Genomic DNA, 20,858 nt, shown 5'->3' with positions numbered 1-20,858 from the left:
ATTTTTGAAATTATTTTTGTATTGCATGCCCTTCATTTAATAACGAACAGGATGGTGCCAAAAAAACCATGGAAGCGGCTTTGTCATTCTTCAAACAGCAACAGTCGGCAGTACGCACCTCCATAGTCAAGAGCGGACTCGTACGTGTCAAATCGTAGATTGTGTGGTCACTGGTAGCTTGTAGAGGGATCACCTTTCATAATTATAACATTCTTTTTATTACAGAAGTAGATTTGTTTCTAAGGTTTGATGGGGTCACTAAAGGTAACTGAGGGTTGTTATATAGATTTGTTTGTAAGGTTTGATGGGGTCACTAAGGGTTGTTATATAGATTTGTTTGTAAGGTTTGATGGGGTAACTAAGGGTTACTGAGGGATTTTATATATATTTGTTTGTAAGGTTTGATGGGTTACTTAGGGTTGTTATATAGATTTGTTTGTAAGGTTTGATGGGGTTACTAAGGGTTGTTATATAGATTTGTTTGTAAGGTTTGATGGGGTTACTAAGGGTTGTTATATAGATTTGTTTGTAAGGTTTGATGGGGTTATACTGAGGGTTGTTATATAGATTTGTTTGTAAGGTTTGATGGGGTCACTGAGGGTTGTTATATAGATTTGTTTGTAAGGTTTGATGGGGTCACTAAGGGTTGTTATATAGATTTGTTTGTAAGGTTTGATGGGGTTACTTAGGGTTACTGAGGGTTATTATATAGATTTGTTTGTAAGGTTTGATGGGGTTACTAAGGGTCACTGAGGGTTGATATATAGATTTGTTTGTAAGGTTTGATGGGGTCACTAAGGGTTGTTATATAGATTTGTTTGTAAGGTTTGATGGGGTTACTGAGGGTTGTTATATAGATTTGTTTGTAAGGTTTGATGGGGTCACTGACGGTTGTTATATAGATTTGTTTGTAAGGTTTGATGGGGTCACTAAGGGTTGTTATATAGATTTGTTTGTAAGGTTTGATGGGGTTACTGAGGGTTGTTATATAGATTTGTTTGTAAGGTTTGATGGGGTCACTAAGGGTTACTGCGGGTTGTTATATAGATTTGTTTGTAAGGTTTGATGGGGTCACTGAGGGTTGTTATATAGATTTGTTTGTAAGGTTTGATGGGGTTACTGAGGGTTGTTATATAGATTTGTTTGTAAGGTTTGTTTGGATTACTGAGGGTTGTTATATAGATTTGTTTGTATGGTTTGATGGGGTCACTAAGGGTCACTGAGGGTTGTTATATAGGTTTGTTTGTAAGGTTTGATGGGGTCACTAAGGGTTACTGCAGGTTGTTATATAGATTTGTTTGTAAGGTTTGATGGGGTTACTAAGGGTTGTTATATAGATTTGTTTGTATGGTTTGATGGGGTTACTAAGGGTTACTGAGGGTTGTTATATAGGTTTGTTTGTAAGGTTTGATGGGGTTACTAAGGGTTGTTATATAGATTTGTTTGTAAGGTTTGATGGGGTCACTAAGGGTTGTTATATAGATTTGTTTGTAAGGTTTGATGGGGTTACTGAGGGTTGTTATATAGATTTGTTTGTAAGGTTTGATGGGGTCACTAAGGGTCACTGAGGGATGTTAAATAGATTTGTTTGTAAGGTTTGATGGGGTCACTAAGGGTTGTTATATAGATTTGTTTCTAAGGTTTGATGGGGTCACTAAAGGTAACTGAGGGTTGTTATATAGATTTGTTTGTAAGGTTTGATGGGGTCACTAAGGGTTGTTATATAGATTTGTTTGTAAGGTTTGATGGGGTAACTAAGGGTTACTGAGGGATTTTATATATATTTGTTTGTAAGGTTTGATGGGTTACTTAGGGTTGTTATATAGATTTGTTTGTAAGGTTTGATGGGGTTACTAAGGGTTGTTATATAGATTTGTTTGTAAGGTTTGATGGGGTTACTAAGGGTTGTTATATAGATTTGTTTGTAAGGTTTGATGGGGTTATACTGAGGGTTGTTATATAGATTTGTTTGTAAGGTTTGATGGGGTCACTGAGGGTTGTTATATAGATTTGTTTGTAAGGTTTGATGGGGTCACTAAGGGTTGTTATATAGATTTGTTTGTAAGGTTTGATGGGGTTACTTAGGGTTACTGAGGGTTATTATATAGATTTGTTTGTAAGGTTTGATGGGGTTACTAAGGGTCACTGAGGGTTGATATAGATTTGTTTGTAAGGTTTGATGGGGTCACTAAGGGTTGTTATATAGATTTGTTTGTAAGGTTTGATGGGGTTACTGAGGGTTGTTATATAGATTTGTTTGTAAGGTTTGATGGGGTCACTGAGGGTTGTTATATAGATTTGTTTGTAAGGTTTGATGGGGTCACTAAGGGTTACTGCGGGTTGTTATATAGATTTGTTTGTAAGGTTTGATGGGGTCACTGAGGGTTGTTATATAGATTTGTTTGTAAGGTTTGATGGGGTTACTGAGGGTTGTTATATAGATTTGTTTGTAAGGTTTGTTTGGATTACTGAGGGTTGTTATATAGATTTGTTTGTATGGTTTGATGGGGTCACTAAGGGTCACTGAGGGTTGTTATATAGGTTTGTTTGTAAGGTTTGATGGGGTCACTAAGGGTTACTGCGGGTTGTTATATAGATTTGTTTGTAAGGTTTGATGGGGTTACTAAGGGTTGTTATATAGATTTGTTTGTAAGGTTTGATGGGGTTACTGAGGGTTGTTATATAGATTTGTTTGTAAGGTTTGTTTGGATTACTGAGGGTTGTTATATAGATTTGTTTGTAAGGTTTGATGGGGTCACTGAGGGTTGTTATATAGATTTGTTTGTAAGGTTTGATGGGGTTACTGAGGGTTGTTATATAGATTTGTTTGTAAGGTTTGTTTGGATTACTGAGGGTTGTTATATAGATTTGTTTGTATGGTTTGATGGGGTCACTAAGGGTCACTGAGGGTTGTTATATAGGTTTGTTTGTAAGGTTTGATGGGGTCACTAAGGGTTACTGCAGGTTGTTATATAGATTTGTTTGTAAGGTTTGATGGGGTTACTAAGGGTTGTTATATAGATTTGTTTGTATGGTTTGATGGGGTTACTAAGGGTTACTGAGGGTTGTTATATAGGTTTGTTTGTAAGGTTTGATGGGGTTACTAAGGGTTGTTATATAGATTTGTTTGTAAGGTTTGATGGGGTCACTAAGGGTTGTTATATAGATTTGTTTGTAAGGTTTGATGGGGTTACTGAGGGTTGTTATATAGATTTGTTTGTAAGGTTTGATGGGGTCACTAAGGGTTACTGAGGGTTGTTATATAGGTTTGTTTGTAAGGTTTGATGGGGTTACTAAGGGTTGTTATATAGATTTGTTTGTAAGGTTTGTTTGATTACTGAGTGATGTTAAGGGCACCATAGTAATATACTGGTATTATAATTGTGATTGTTGTGAGATTTGGCACATTTCTGTGTGTTAGTGTTGTAGTTGTCTGACTGTGTGATTATGTACACATACAGTAGCTGGTTTCAAAGAACAATTATGCTACCCCTCATTAGGCATAATTTAGGACGGGATTCTAGTTCAGTTGATGCACAATACCTCACGTTCTTGTTGCATTACCAATTGCAATATGACACACAGATTAAGTTCAGACTTGAGAGTTGACACATATACGAGTCTTTTCTGATATGTCAGACTCTACAACGTGTCAAACTCTACAACGTGTCAAACTCTACGAGGTGTCGGTACTCAAGGTTTAGGGTCACACACATTTTTCAGGACTCTAAATTCTGATGTCTCAAACTCTACGATGTGTCAGTCTGTACGATGTGTCAGACTGTACGATATGTCAGACTCTACGATGTGTCAAACTCTACGATGTGTCAGTCTGTACGATGTGTCAGACTGTATGATGTGTCAGACTCTACGATGTGTCAGACTGTACGATGTGTCAGTCTGTACGATGTGTCAGTCTGTACGATGTGTCAGTCTGTACGATGTGTCAGACTGTACGATTTGTCAGACTCTACGATGTGTCAATCTCTACGATGTGTCAGACTCTACTATGTGTCAGACTGTACGATGTGTCAAACTCTATTATGTGTCAGACTCTATGATGTGTCAGACTCTACGATGTGTCAGACTCTACGATGTGTCAGACTCTACGATGTGTCAGACTCTGCGATGTGTCAGACTCTACGATGTGTCAGACTCTATGATGTGTCAGACTCTACGATGTGTCAGACTCTACGATGTGTCAGACTGTACGATATGTCAGACTGTACGGTGTGTCAGACTGTACGATGTGTCAGACTCTACGATGTGTCAGACTGTACGATGTGTCAAACTCTACGATGTGTCAGACTCTACAATGTGTCAGACTCTACGATGTGTCAGACTCTACGATGTGTCAGACTCTACGATGTGTCAGACTGTACGATGTGTCAGACTGTACGATATGTCAGACTGTACGGTGTGTCAGACTGTACGATGTGTCAGACTCTACGATGTGTCAGACTCTACGATGTGTCAAACTCTACTATGTGTCAAACTCTACGATGTGTCAGACTCTACGATGTGTCAGACTCTACGATGTGTCAGACTGTACGATGTGTCAGACTGTACGATGTGTCAGACTGTACGATGTGCCAAACTGTACAATGTGTCAGACTCTTGTAACGATGTGTCAGACTCTACAATGTGACTCAGACTGTACGATATGTCAGACTGTACGGTGTGTCAGACTGTATGTTGTGTCAGACTGTACGATGTGTCAGACTGTACGATATGTCAGACTGTACGGTGTGTCAGACTGTATGTTGTGTCAGACTGTACGATGTGTCAGACTGTACGATGTGTCAGACTGTACGATGTGTCAGACTGTACGGTGTGTCAGACTGTATGTTGTGTCAGACTGTACGATGTGTCAGACTGTACGATGTGTCAGACTGTACGATGTGTCAGACTGTACGATGTGTCAAACTCTACTATGTGTCAGACTGTACGATGTGTCCTACTCTACTATGTGTCAGACTGTACGGTGTGTCAGACTGTACGATGTGTCAGACTCTACGATGTGTCAGACTGTACGATGTGTCAAACTCTAATATGTGTCAGACTGTATGATGTGTCAAACTCTACAATGTGTCAGACTCTATGATGTGTCAGACTCTACGATGTGTCAGACTCTACGATGTGTCAGACTCTACGATGTGTCAGACTCTACGATGTGTCAGACTCTACGATGTGTCAGACTCTATGATGTGTCAGACTCTACGATGTGTCAGACTCTACGATGTGACTCAGACTCTACAATGTGGCAGACTCTACGATGTGTCAGACTGTACGATGTGTCAGACTGTACGATGTGTCAGATGTACGTAGTTCTTTTGTGTTAATTCCACACTTAAATAGATCATTATATGACATGAAAATAGATCACCAGTCCAAAAGTACAGCACACAAGATGGTGAGTAATACATGCCAAACAAATTTTACAGGATGAGGTGTCTTGTTAGACACAGCCACCCATTATTTAATATGTATCGCAGAACTAGTGGAAGTGGGCGTGTCGTTTTGTGAAACAGCATCCAAGATGTGGGAGTGACTTCCCTTGCAAAGAAATTTCTAATTTCCCCTCTTAGAATAATTGGTTAGGCGAGGTCATTAGCGTAAGGATATTTTTCTGATGAAGAATTCTCTGTATAGCTACAATAAAATGAGAAAATCCTTCTAAATTAGAATATTTCATCACGGTTTTGTAGTAGACTTATAAAGTTGGCTACTGGTATAACTTTATAGATACGATCAACATGACCAATAAAATTCTTTCATATATAAAGCAATATTTGTTAATTACAGATATTACAACTAAAGATTTTTCTCCATTAACTCACAATTAAATGAAGCTCTTTAAACAAAACCCTGGATGTCTCTTAATTAACACATCCTACAGTGACTGGATTAGGAAGGTAAACAACTGCCAGCAGCTGAATCCAAAAGTCGTTTTCATGTCATTGATTGACCATAGAGTCAATGTTTGTGTTGTCAGTGCTGACAGATATTAACCATTAATAGAGCTTCAACAGGACAAACTGTTTGTCATGTCTCGCTCACTGCATGTTATACATCCCATAATTCAATATTTATTGAAAATTCATCTGCTGATTATCGTGAAGCTTACTAACCCCTAGGTGCAGGTCAGGTCCTTGTTATCACCCACGGTATGTCATAAGAGGTGACATGTAATATCTTAATCCAATTTGTGGAATGAGGCATAAATGAAGCCTTTGTGCCCTCACTAGCCCAGCTTGGGGACACAGAATTGGGGATCGTCTTCCTGCCCTTACTAGCCCAGCTTGGGGACACAGAATTGGGGATTGTCTTCCTGCCCTCACTAGCCCAGCTTAGGGACACAGAATTGGGGATTGTCTTCCTGCCCTCACTAGCCCAGCTTGGGGACACAGAATTGGGGATTGTCTTCCTGCCCTCACTAGCCCAGCTTAAGGACATTATAAGGACTCAGCGATTTGCCTGCGTGTCCTCACTAGCTAGCCAAGCAAGAGGACACAGAATTGTGAATTTGCCTTTGTGCCCTCACTAACCCAGCTTGTGGACACAAAATTGGGGATTTGCCTTTGTGCCCTCACTAGCCATGCAGCTAGCTAGAGGACACTTAGAATTTGGAACTTGCCTTTGTGCCCTCACTAGCCCAGCTTGTGGACACAAAATTTGGGACTTGCCATTGTGCCCTCACTTCTGAGCCCAGTTTGTGAACAAATATACCTGCTACACCATTGTAATACTTGTAAAATGATGGGTGCATTTTCCCTTCCTGAAGCTTTAGAATATTTTGTAATGCGTCAATGTGTTGAGCATCCTTGCTAGTTTATGATTAAATAATACAGCTTGTGCTTGGATAGCATTGGAACGTTTTCCATCATTGGTTACTCAGCTCAGACATTTTATTTAGTCTGATAATACTGTTTATCTTTGAGCAATTGAAGAATACATACATCTTCATAAATACAGACTGTTTGACCACAGTCTTTATGTACATAGTGTAAAGGGCCTGTATATGTTGATTAAGAGAATCACAAGTGATTAGACTTTAATATAGCCAGCCTCTTCCTCTACATAACCACTGCCAGGCATCTGATGAATCGGATTCATTCATATGAAGCATGAACTGCCAAACGGTGGTGGAATAATGATGAAGGTAGAGGACTCTCGGCCACACAAGCTTTTCCGACCTTTTATAGCTTAATGCTAATGGCTTCTGCATGTGGAGACCTTGACCTTGTATACTGTGATGTTTGGATCCGTACAATTTTATGTCTATAAATTTTAATGTGGAGCTCATGCCAGTGGAATGAATGGGATATCAACACAATTTATATCTTCAAGGCAATTACTACCAGGTTTTGTCAGTGAAATATCTGTAGATACATATCAAACATGATACCTACACATACCTTGTTTTCTGAACTGATATGAACACGGAGCCAACATACCAAGGATGTAGAATCGTGTCTTTAAACAAATTGAAATGAACCATGGTTCATCATCTTGTACATCAAATTCTTTGGGGAAAAAATTTTTTTTTAGACAGATTTCTGGATGAACTTTTAAGTTTGTGTTGACCTGAAGTTTTATCGTTGAAATATGAATGCAAAAAATGTGGCTTTGATGTCTTCCACGGTAAATAACGAGCAGACCTACCTACAGGAGGATCATATGCAGGTAACGCAGGCTGTTCCATACATAGTTGTGTTTTTGTTTATAGACATCAAACTACTTCTGTAATTTCAAACGTGCTAATGGAGTTGAATATGTTGAATACCAAGTTCACCAAATTGTTTAGTTATAAAAACTTGATGAAAATAATGTTTGGCTTTATAATTAATCTTATGAAAACTTAATTTGCTTAACTGGATTACATTTTAGAAGTTTTTAAAAAAATAAAGGATAGTTAGGTATTTTTGAAAGTATGATAAATAAGTGTAATTATTTCTTTATAAAATATTTAAGAAATTCTTGTTCAATTTTGATAACTTTAATAGTAACAGATGCATGGTCTTAAGTTTTGTTTTCTTTTGTACTGAGTGGTTGAATGTCCATGGGGATATATCGGTACCAGAAGGATAGTTTTATGGGAGACTGATAAAAAACGTATTTAAAACATGTGTATATTGTATAAATATTACATATGTTATTATTATTTTAAAGCTTGTGCCAATCAGGATTTCTCCTCAAAACATTACATGTGTATATAACGAGATAAAACTTACACATTTCGTTTAATTTTAGTGCTGTGTAGTTTGTTTGAAGTAGAGTAAGGAGATGTTGAACAAAAACACAACATTACTGTGATCATCTTGTTACCAAGGTTACTGATGAAAGCGAGGCGTTGTAATTTGATGGTAACCAGACAACTGTCAGCCTATTTTATATTTTTGTTTTACTTCCCAATCTGTTCCTAATGTTACAGATCAAACAGATTCCCCCATATTTACGACACATAACTTCCACCTACAATATGTATTTTCTGGGCGATTGACCTTGAACAGTTCAGAACAACACCGTTAACAATATGTACACTATAACAAACTGTTCTATATATGAACCTGATTTCCATTCATTTGTATTCTGTAAAATAATGATCCTTTATATCTGAGGTGGGGTTATAACAAAAGGTACAGTGTACCTGTATATTTTGTACTAAATGTTCTAAGGAAACATGTTGAGGTACAATAACATGAAAATATCCTAAAAGTACTTTGATATACAGGTGAGAATGTCTCCTTAAAGCACATTGATATTCAGGTGAGAATGACTCTGCTAAAAGTACATTGATATTCAGGTGAGAATGTCCCCTAAAAGTACATTGATATTCAGGTGAGAATGACTCTGCTAAAAGTACATTGATATTCAGGTGAGAATGACTCCCCTAAAAGTACATTGATATTCAGGTGAGAATGACTCTGCTAAAAGTACATTGATATTCAGGTGAGAATGTCCCCTAAAAGTACATTGATATTCAGGTGAGAATGTCTCCTTAAAGTACATTGATATTCAGGTGAGAATGACTCTCCTAAAAGTACATTGATATTCAGGTGAGAATGTCCCCTAAAAGTACATTGATATTCAGGTGAGAATGACTCTGCTAAAAGTACATTGATATTCAGGTGAGAATGACTCCTAAAAGCACATTGATATTCAGGTGAGAATGTCCCCTAAAAGTACATTGATATTCAGGTGAGAATGACTCCTAAAAGTACATTGATATTCAGGTGAGAATGACTCCTAAAAGTACATTGATATTCAGGTGAGAATGACTCTCCTAAAAGTACATTGATATCCAGGTGAGAATGTCTCCTTAAAGTACATTGATATTCAGGTGAGAATGTCTCCTTAAAGTACATTGATATTCAGGTGAGAATGACTCTCCTAAAAGTACATTGATATTCAGGTGAGAATGACTCTCCTAAAAGTACATTGATATTCAGGTGAGAATGTCTCCTTAAAGTACATTGATATTCAGGTGAGAATGACTCTCCTAAGAGTACATTGATATTCAGGTGAGAATGTCCCCTAAAAGTACATTGATATTCAGGTGAGAATGTCTCCTTAAAGTACATTGATATTCAGGTGAGAATGACTCTCCTAAAAGTACATTGATATTCAGGTGAGAATGACTCTCCTAAAAGTACATTGATATTCAGGTGAGAATGACTCTCCTAAAAGTACATTGATATTCAGGTGATAATGTCCCCTAAAAGTACATTGATATTCAGGTGAGAATGTCTCCTTAAAGTACATTGATATTCAGGTGAGAATGTCTCCTTAAAGTACATTGATATTCAGGTGAGAATGTCTCCTTAAAGTACATTGATATTCAGGTGAGAATGACTCCTAAAAGTACATTGATATTCAGGTGAGAATGTCCCCTTAAAGTACATTGATATTCAGGTGAGAATGTCTCCTTAAAGTACATTGATATTCAGGTGATAATGTCCCCTAAAAGTACATTGATATTCAGGTGATAATGTCCCCTAAAAGTACATTGATATCCAGGTGAGAATGTCCCCTAAAAGTACATTGATATCCAGGTGAGAATGTCCCCTAAAAGTACATTGATATTCAGGTGAGAATGACTCTCCTAAAAGTACATTGATATTCAGGTGAGAATGTCCCCTAAAAGTACATTGATATTCAGGTGAGAATGTCTCCTTAAAGTACATTGATATTCAGGTGAGAATGACTCCTAAAAGTACATTGATATTCAGGTGAGAATGTCCCCTTAAAGTACATTGATATTCAGGTGAGAATGACCCCTAAAAGTACATTGATATTCAGGTGAGAATGACTCCTAAAAGTACATTGATATTCAGGTGAGAATGACTCCTAAAAGTACATTGATATTCAGGTGAGAATGACCCCTAAAAGTACATTGATATTCAGGTGAGAATGTCCCCTAAAAGTACATTGATATTCAGGTGAGAATGACTCCTAAAAGTACATTGATATTCAGGTGATAATGTCCCCTAAAAGTACATTGATATTCAGGTGAGAATGACTCCTAAAAGTACATTGATATTCAGGTGAGAATGACTCTCCTAAAAGTACATTGATATTCAGGTGAGAATGACTCTCCTAAAAGTACATTGATATTCAGGTGAGAATGACTCCTAAAAGTACATTGATATTCAGGTGAGAATGTCCCCTAAATGTACATTGATATTCAGGTGATAATGTCCCCTAAAAGTACATTGATATTCAGGTGAGAATGACTCTCCTAAAAGTACATTGATATTCAGGTGAGAATGACTCTCCTAAAAGTACATTGATATTCAGGTGAGAATGTCCCCTAAAAGTACATTGATATTCAGGTGAGAATGTCCCCTAAAAGTACATTGATATTCAGGTGATAATGTCCCCTAAAAGTACATTGATATTCAGGTGAGAATGACTCCTAAAAGTACATTGATATTCAGGTGAGAATGACTCTCCTAAAAGTACATTGATATCCAGGTGAGAATGACTCTCCTAAAAGTACATTGATATTCAGGTGAGAATGACTCTCCTAAAAGTACATTGATATTCAGGTGAGAATGACTCTCCTAAAAGTACATTGATATTCAGGTGAGAATGTCCCCTAAAAGTACATTGATATTCAGGTGAGAATGTCCCCTAAAAGTACATTGATATTCAGGTGATAATGTCCCCTTAAAGTACATTGATATTCAGGTGAGAATGACTCCTAAAAGTACATTGATATTCAGGTGAGAATGACTCTCCTAAAAGTACATTGATATCCAGGTGAGAATGACTCTCCTAAAAGTACATTGATATTCAGGTGAGAATGACTCTCCTAAAAGTACATTGATATTCAGGTGAGAATGTCCCCTAAAAGTACATTGATATCCAGGTGAGAATGTCCCCTAAAAGTACATTGATATCCAGGTGAGAATGACTCCTAAAAGTACATTGATATTCAGGTGAGAATGACTCTCCTAAAAGTACATTGATATCCAGGTGAGAATGTCCCCTAAAAGTACATTGATATTCAGGTGAGAATGACTCCTAAAAGTACATTGATATTCAGGTGAGAATGTCCCCTAAAAGTACATTGATATCCAGGTGAGAATGACTCCTAAAAGTACATTGATATTCAGGTGAGAATGACTCCTAAAAGTACATTGATATTCAGGTGAGAATGACTCCTAAAATTACATTGATATTCAGGTGAGAATGACTCTCCTAAAAGTACATTGATATTCAGGTGAGAATGACTCTCCTAAAAGTACATTGATATTCAGGTGAGAATGACTCCCCTAAAAGTACATTGATATTCAGGTGAGAATGTCCCCTAAAAGTACATTGATATCCAGGTGAGAATGTCCCCTTAAAGTACATTGATATTCAGGTGAGAATGACTCCTAAAAGTACATTGATATTCAGGTGAGAATGTCCCCTAAAAGTACATTGATATTCAGGTGAGAATGACTCTCCTAAAAGTACATTGATATTCAGGTGAGAATGTCTGTTAAGTGTTTCCTGGCACCCTTCTGTCACATACAGCTCCTCAAACTCAAGTTGGCATTGGTTGCTGCATGCTAGGATTTCTGCAGACAGGTCTACAGTTTTTTGGTGTCAGATAAAACAATTTTAATACCTGGCAGCTGAGGAGATATACCCGGCTTTTGGCGGTAACTTTGGAAGCATGAGGTGTTCTTATCATGAATGCTTAATGTTAAATAACAACAGAACATCCTAGTACAATATATACAGCAAGTACAGGCCACCCTCCATCTGGTTAAGTAAGCTCAGTCTTAAGGCTATACCTAACACAGCTACAGTCCACCATGTTGGAGTTATCTCCCTTAATAAAACAATTAAAGATCTACAATTGAATAAGGTTTATTGTTATGATAAAATAAGGATACATATAACTTATAATGTTTGTCATTTAATGAAAAGATGATGTTATGAATGAGTGATAACATGAGTGACAGGTTCAGTAGATCTACAGCTGTACTACCTGTCATTCTACCAAACAATTCTACAGTATTTCCATGTATAGATATTTAGTTGACAAGTTTCTACTATCAAATGATAGATTGCATTAAATATATATATAGTGACATACCAATATTTCAAGCTTCACTCTGTTGTAAATCAACGACAAAGCCAGCAATGACATCTAGGGGCTTGGAGACGTGTCAAACATCTGGCTGTGACTGTGAAATTGGAATGAGTACGAAACGAGTTAATCCACTGTAGGCGCATATTCATTGTAACTTTTGTTATAAGTACATTAGAGATGAAATCGAGCCACATAGACCTATACCGAATGAAATGTTTGGTTTGTTTTTGTTTAACGTCCTATTAACAGCCTGGGTCATTTAAGGACGTGCCAGGTTTTGGAGGTGGAGGAAAGCTGGAGTACCCAGAGAAAAACCACCGGCCTACAGTCAGTACCTGGCAACTGCCCCATGTAGGTTTCGAACTCGCAACCCAGAGGTGGAGGGCTAGTGTTAAAGTGTCGGGGCACCTTAAACACTCGGCCACCGCGGCCCCTACCGAATGAAATGTATCTGATATTTCATTGCATCATTATGTTTAATAACTGACCTATAACAGGTGATGCGATTGGCTGTAAATTCTCATTGATTTTAACTAATGCTTGAAAACTTGATGATATCACCTTGATGTACTGTTATATCACAGAGGGTAAATGTGATCTATCTCTCAACATTTTCTCCATTACATAAAGACTTGAGATTTCAGTTTAGAAATTATAAACCTTTTCAAACTAAAGATTTTACTTATTATATCATTAACTCTGTTTGCCTTTCATTTCAACACAATTCAGATGAAGAATGTCTTTGTGTTATTTAAAACATTAGCCTTATTAATTGTTTAACAGGAAGCAGTCAACATTTGTTCCGACCACTAGATATTAGTGATGATAGCTGCTCAGCACATCGATTGTGCTCCAACACCTTTAAAAGTTCTGACCTCTCAAGTTAACAGAGCCATGGGTACATCAAGGTGTTATATATGGTAATACCATTTGATCCACATCTGGACCAATTCACCTTTTTTTCACTCATAAAAGCATTCTCTATCAAACCTTAACAATATAATACCTATCAAATTAGCTGCTAAGTTCAACGCCAGTCACTACATGTTTTGGGGCTAAGCTTTAAATGTTTCCACACATTTCTTATTAATCTGGAATCCTTCCCAAAAGAAAAACATTTCCATCTGGATTTACTTTATCTTAGCTACTCGATATTGATTTTAAGGGGCTACTGAAGGGGAAGGTATGTCAGTGATTTAAAAACAAAAATACTCTCAAACTTTTGAAAACTTCACAGATGTTTTCTTTTGAGTAGAGTATGTTTAACAGAATGTCGAGTGTTTTGTTGAGATCTCGTTAACTTTCCTCTGTCCTTGTACAGTAAGTTATTTAACTTTCCTGTCCTTGTACTGTAAGTTACATTGGGATATGAACACTTGGTTAGGATTCACATTGTTCAGGGTGAACCCATGATGCTAGCTTCCCTTGCTCTTATGGTGAGTTCTTTGTTTTATTTGAGGTTTGATTTCAAGTTTTAAGAGGAATACCTCAATTTAATTAGACATATATACCTTGTTTGAGATAAACACACACTATCATGTAATTTAACACCTGTTCAGGTGTAAGGGTCAGCCAAGATATCGGAGTTGAAATTTAACATAATCATCTGCATGTACCTTGTAACACATCCAGCGTCCTAAAAAAATCATATTGGGCTTAAAATTCTGACAATTTAGTTCCAGTAGTCAATTTACACTATTATACCTTTTCTCAAAATTTATATATATATTTATATAAAGTTGATTTATGATCGATGCAAGTAAAACAAAAAATCTCAAAATCTACAACTTATGAAATTTTGTCCCTTGTACAAAATTCTTGGTGAATTTTTTTTTTCTTTCTCAATTTTTTTCATGAAATACAGGAAATCACCATATAGTGCTTACATTATATAATTGTGTCAGGTCTGAATCTATTTTTAAAATGAGTGAAATATGACAGTGATAATTACAGTGTTAAATACCATAGATATTTCCTTCTCAGCTATAATGTTCAAATTGTGTCTTCAACGTTACCTGATGTTTTGATAGTTTGCACAATTTATATGAATAGTGTATTATATTATACTGCCTATAAGGAGAGGACTACCTAATAGACATAAAAGATGTACATTTTGCGTACAGAAAGGATCGAGCCTCCATGTTATCTCTCTCAGACCAAATAAAACCGAGTGAAAAATATCAAAATATTAGCCGCACGAGTGGAACATGTATTTGTTATCACAGAAGATTATACTGCTAGATATTCTGTTTGTTACATTTTAATAGTAAAATATGGGGTCATATTCTAAATCCCCCATCGTTGTTTGTAAGCAGTAATTTGATTGGTCAAATCAGAAAAAAGTGATTTTTTAAATTTTCACTAATGAAAAATATCACTTTCATAGAATGAATAATTTTGGATATTTCACTGGTGAAAATGTAATGAAATATCATACTCATTATGCAACATTTGCGGTTTAAAATTCAAATTTTGGAGAATGTTGAGATTGTGTACTCAAAAAAGCCGAAACTATATGTAAGGCAACTGTAAATACAAGTTAAGCTCTGTGATGATGTAAAAATGTTTCGCTGAAGCGACAGTATAGACTCCCTGTTTTTATCCCTACTTTCCCGTTGTTTTACTGTAATTTAAACATTATGATGGTCCATTGATTAATACAGAGGCATGAGTAAATATAATAAAGTGATGGTTTACTTTGGAATCAATAAGTGATTGTTCTTTGCAAGTGACTTGGTTGACAAAGGCTCAGTGAGTGTATAGTGGTCAGTAAGAAAAAGTGCTATAGAGTGTGGAGAGGTATCTCTGTCCGAGGAGGGGCTATTGTCTCCATCCGAGGGATCCATCGTCTCCGCTGGAGGGGTCCATTGTCTCTGTCCGAGGGGTCTATTATCTCAATCTTAGTGAACCATCGTCTTTGTCAGAGGGGTCTACATCTTGTGTAGTACAGCCACATGTATATGGAGATGTCAACCCCAAGTACGTACTTTATGTCAGAGATGGTGTGTATGGAGATGTCAACCCCAAGTACGTACTTTATGTCAGAGATGGTGTGTACACTTTACTGCGTACATTTGGAAATTTCGTCCTTTTGAGGAGGAAAATTTGAAAATATCACCAGTTTGACAGGATATCATTGAATGTATGTATCATGGCCTTTGTTGAATATACAACCTTACAGGGAACATGTCATGATGGGTTCAAGAACTCTTCTGCAGCAGAGGTAAAAAAAAGTCACTGCACCATAACAAAGTATATAAAAAATCACAAGCTTTGGCATCATAAACAATCTGACACCAATCTCTGTTGCTGATACGATCTTCAGTAGTAATAATTTTTGATATTTCTAATATTTATCAACAAAACAGTTAAACCTTCCTGTCATATTAATTCTTCTTTGATTATATGATGATTTATTGGAATTGAATATGAGATATTAGTATTTCAAAACTGTGATATCTGAAGAGGTTTGACTTTTGTATCGACTATATTAATATTGATGTTTTCGTTTCAAAACTAATCAGATTCACTGTTTTGGATCAGAACAGCTAAGAGAAAGAATTTTAAATGTGAGAGTTCCTGTCAGATTCCTGGCTCCAGTACCGCATACACATCTGTGGCTGCTGATGCTGCTAATTGTGTGATCACTGGTGTGTGTAATTGTGAAAATTTTATTGAAATTCACCTGAACATTTTCTGCTCGACTTGTTATAAGTATTCTTAATTGTAACATATTCATAAACAAGGTTTATGATCATCTTGACTTTCTATGTAGAGAATCCGTAAACTTCTGTATGCATTAGAATGTAGCCCCACGGAATGAGGAAAATCCTTGGGGATGTTTGAGCCATGTCTATAGTACTTTAAGATAATGCTGTATTTTATCATTGCTAATTAACAAGGTGTAGAGATGAAGAGATATAAACACTGCATGTGTGTAAACTGTTGGCCTGGCTGCTGCTGCTGGTCTGGCCTTATAACACTGTATATATACGAGGAAGTCAGGCTGCATGGGTGTTTGTGTATTGCCTGTAATGTCACTGGTATGTATGTACTCCTGAAATACAACAGAAAAATCATCAGGTATTTTTGATATGTTTCCCATGGTGATAAATCTACTTACAATGATACAGTATTTCACCTTAGTTGGCCAACAGTGGTTTTAATGCTCCCTCTTCTCCTGGAGTCGAAAGCAGCTGCAAGAAATTTTGAGATATTGAAGAGGAAGACTCCTTTTTATATACTCTTAAAAAACCTGGTATTACATTATAGAGAATATACTATGGTGTCCTGTTGTCAATATTGTACATGTTTTATGAGTATGCTAGAATATTAACATTTATTTAGGTGTGTAAGAATGCAATTTATATGATATCCATGGGAAATCATTCATTTTTCTATGTATATGTCATTTTTAAGGTGAAAATGTAATAAAAAAAATATGTGTGGTAATTTAAACAATGTGGGAACTGGTAGCATACATCTTAGACTGTATTGTACTCTTGTGACATTCTGGTTGAAAACAAGTATTTTTGTTATTATTACATGGTAAGTTTTACTTCCTTAAATCTGGTAAAAACTATATGAGTTTAAAACTGATGTATGCTGCAGACATTCAACACAATATTTACTAGTCTCAAAACGTCCTTTCCTAGTAGTACTCAGGTTTGTTTTCGATTTGATAATCCTGTCAAAATTTGACAGCTTTTGACTATTCCTTCACAATTTGGTCGATGAGTTTTGTATTTTGAAAGACAATTTTATTAATCAAAAGAGTGGCCTTTGTTTTTTTTTAGTATTTTAATTTTGTCTGGAAATTTCCTTTCGTTGTGAATTAATAAACTTTTTAATCATATAAGTACCATGACATAAATATGAGGTTTTAGCAGCATTTTGATTAAACATTTCTCCAAGTTATATTTTTTTCGCATTTTAAAACAAGAATCTATCTCACTACAGCATGATCTCACTACAGCATCGGTTGGGATTATATTGTTTCACCCAGAGGTGATCTTGTTTTAATGCCAACTCTCATCATAGATGGTGCCTGAGTTTCTGTTCACAAGGTTATTCTCACCCGAGAATCAATTTATATTGTCATTTACCAGGACAGAGGTTACCATTTTAACCTTAATCATAAAATAGATTTACTTACTGTTTTCCACTGAAATTATCTCCCCTTCTCTGTGATACCTGATTCACTTTTGTTGATGAAATATTGCGTGGAGTTTATTGAGAATTATGTTTGATGTTTAATATCCCAGTTACTTGTGAAGTTTGCCTGATATAATCTCCTTTTCCCAGTGAAAAATTGTGTGAAATGTGATATATACAATTTGCAGTGTGATGTCATTCCATGCCCTCCATATTGTATTAAGTTATCTCCCCATTGTACTGTATGGAGTTATCTCCCCATTGTACTGTATGGAGTTATCTCCCCTGCATTTACAATTCCCCATTCCTTGTATATTATATACTGTAGAAAGTGATTTGTGCTTCTCTGTAAGTTCCAGTATGTGAAGTTATCCCCCCTTCCCAGGACATGAGTTATCTCCCCTGGCTGCTTACCTGTGTACACACATATAGTGGCGTGTCTGTGCAGTGAAGCAGTGTCTATGTTGTCTTGTATGTGTCTATCTTGTCCAGTGCAGTTTGTGGGTAAAAGTATGTACATGTAAACTGAGAAAATCTAATAAACATAATATTTCAATAAATTTTATCAATTAGAATTTATCTGTCAAGTGTGATGAATGATATAAATACATTTTCAAAAATGTCATAATTTTTGTAATAGATTGTTATGAAGATGTAATAGATCATTAACTTATAAAATTTCATTGTAAAACTCTTAGTTTGTAGGGATTTGATTATAACTTCTATGAAGGTCATTCTCTAATGATGTAAATACTTTATCCAATGATTTTATTTATCGAAATAAACTAGGTATTAAAGGTTAAGTGTAAATTTAGGGTATATATGTATCAGAAAGTTCATAATTGTGACAATTTATTCAATGGCAAAAATAAAGTTCCAGAAAAACATTACACAAATATCGAAAATGGAACTTCATTTGAATAAGAAAGTACTTAATTTGATGTTATTTGAATACTTATAATTGTAATGATTTTACTATTTCTTTAAAAGAAAGTTGAAATCTTATCTGAAATATTTTGTTTTGACCTTGAAAGTTCAAAAAAAAAAAAAAAAAATTCAAATTAATTTCAAGAAATGTTCAATAATATTGTTTTCAATAAAAGTAAAAATTCTTTCATTTTTGAAGTCAAATATCAAATAGAGCCATATTTTCAAAATTGTTTTGTTTATTTTCCAGGTATTGTCGTTGGGGGCGGACGTGTTGCCGGAGTATAAGTTACAGTCGCCCCGTATTCATCGCCTCACTATCCTCCATTATTCTCCGTTTAAAGCCGTGTGGGACTGGATCATTCTTCTCCTTGTTATATACACAGCTATATTCACGCCCTACGCGGCAGCGTTCTTATTGAGCGAAGAAAATAGCCGCAATCGTGATGGCAACAAAAGTATTGAGGTCCGCTACCAGAACCCTATGACCATCATTGACTTGATTGTTGATATTATGTTTATTATTGACATCCTAATAAACTTTAGAACAACTTATGTAAATAAAAACGATGAAGTGGTTAGTCATCCGGGTAAAATTGCTGTGCATTATTTCAAAGGATGGTTTCTTATAGACGTAGTGGCCGCTATTCCATTCGATCTTCTACTGTTTGGATCGGAGACAGATGAGGTAGGTATAAGATAAAGTTATATTACATTGATGGTATGGTGCATGAGTGAGCATACATCCCTGTGCCTCCGTCCGTCAACTTTCAACTTCTTCTAGAAAACTAAAAGTAACTGAGAACTTGATATTTTGGCCAGGAGGTATATTGGACGAGTACATTAAAGTTTCCTCATATCAATGACCTCAACCAATTTTCAAGGTCACATGGGTCATATGTGATAAAAACTTCATGAATCTTATTCTCAAGTTCTATAAGGCTTTGAGGGCTGATATTTTGCCAGCAGAGCAAAGTGATATAAAGTTTCCTCATATAAAAGACCTTGACCTCTTTTCAAGGTGGTATGATTCACAACATGTTTCACATCAAGCATCACAATGCTACATGAAAACAGTTTCATATTGGTTACGCTTGATTTAACAAAACAAAACAAATTCAATATACCATTTGCTGATTTGGACAATGCATCTATGCAAAACCCTACATTACGACGATTCACCAATACATCCGAGAATCATATCATCTCTGTTAGAATAGTGTATACCATTTCCTAAAACATCACTAGCATACAAATTGTATCAAGATCAACATAAAATTGGAAATAGTCATTTTGCCATAGCTCGATCTAAACTGGCCATATGTCGGCCTCTATGTTTTATCAAGATTACCCAGCTTACAGACATTGTAATACTTATATAAATATTGATTGTAATGAAGCCATGAGGTATAAACATCGTAGGGAATTGATGTTTTCAGGTTTTACAGCATTTTATATATGTGTAATACCAAATAATCCCATCCTAATTAGCTTCTGTGTTGAAGAATTTTACAACTTTCAATGTGAGGAAGATAACGAATGTGGAATTTTTATGTTTCAAAAACTTTAACAAGGATTTATCAAAGTCTGTATTGTTATTTAGTTGATGATGCCAGGGGGCAGTACATTACAGGTAGGAATGTAGTAGTTACATCTGTGACTGTAGTGGTGTATGAATATCTACATCTTTACATCAACAGTAAACAACTCTATTACTGTATAAATATCTACATCAATAACTCTAGTGATGTATAAATATCTACATCAATATCTCTAGTGGTGTATAAATATCTACATTTACATCAACTTTAGTCAGGTGTATGGATCAGATATCTGCATCAATAACCCGAGATCTACGAACAAAATAACCAAATACTGTTGATATACTGTATTCGACCTAATAAATGCACCTTCCCCTATATGTGCAAAATATCAAAATACTGTTGATATATTGGATACTGTATTCGACCTAATAGGCGACCTGCCCCTATAAGGGCATGTCTACCAACCTTTTTTCAGGAAATAAGATTAATGTGTGGGCTAATTGAAACAAAAAAAGTTCCTTAATACCTCCTGATCTGTCAATATAATCTTCAGTCTTTAAACCAAGGACTCTGGGTTGTTCTCTCATGCCATATAAGGTATGTAAATGAAAAAAAAAAGAAAAAAAAAAGAAGTTTGTCAT

At 35.9% G+C, this 20,858-nt stretch overlaps 1 protein-coding gene across 1 annotated transcript in view; it reads left to right on the top strand.

Moving 5' to 3' along the window:
• The window catches only part of LOC117343408 (potassium voltage-gated channel subfamily H member 2-like), a 243,962-nt gene that overhangs the window by 202,598 nt on the left and 20,506 nt on the right, over positions 1–20,858 (top strand). The window contains exon 8 of the mRNA XM_033905750.1: positions 18,924–19,361. Coding sequence (XP_033761641.1) covers positions 18,924–19,361 — 438 coding nt within the window. The remainder of the gene's footprint in view (positions 1–18,923; positions 19,362–20,858) is intronic.

This window comes from Pecten maximus, chromosome 15 (genome assembly GCF_902652985.1).
Source record: "Pecten maximus chromosome 15, xPecMax1.1, whole genome shotgun sequence".
NCBI classification, from domain to species: domain Eukaryota; kingdom Metazoa; phylum Mollusca; class Bivalvia; order Pectinida; family Pectinidae; genus Pecten; species Pecten maximus.
The sequence above is the reverse complement of the archived record's forward strand: the minus strand, read 5'-3'. Positions and strand labels throughout refer to the sequence as shown.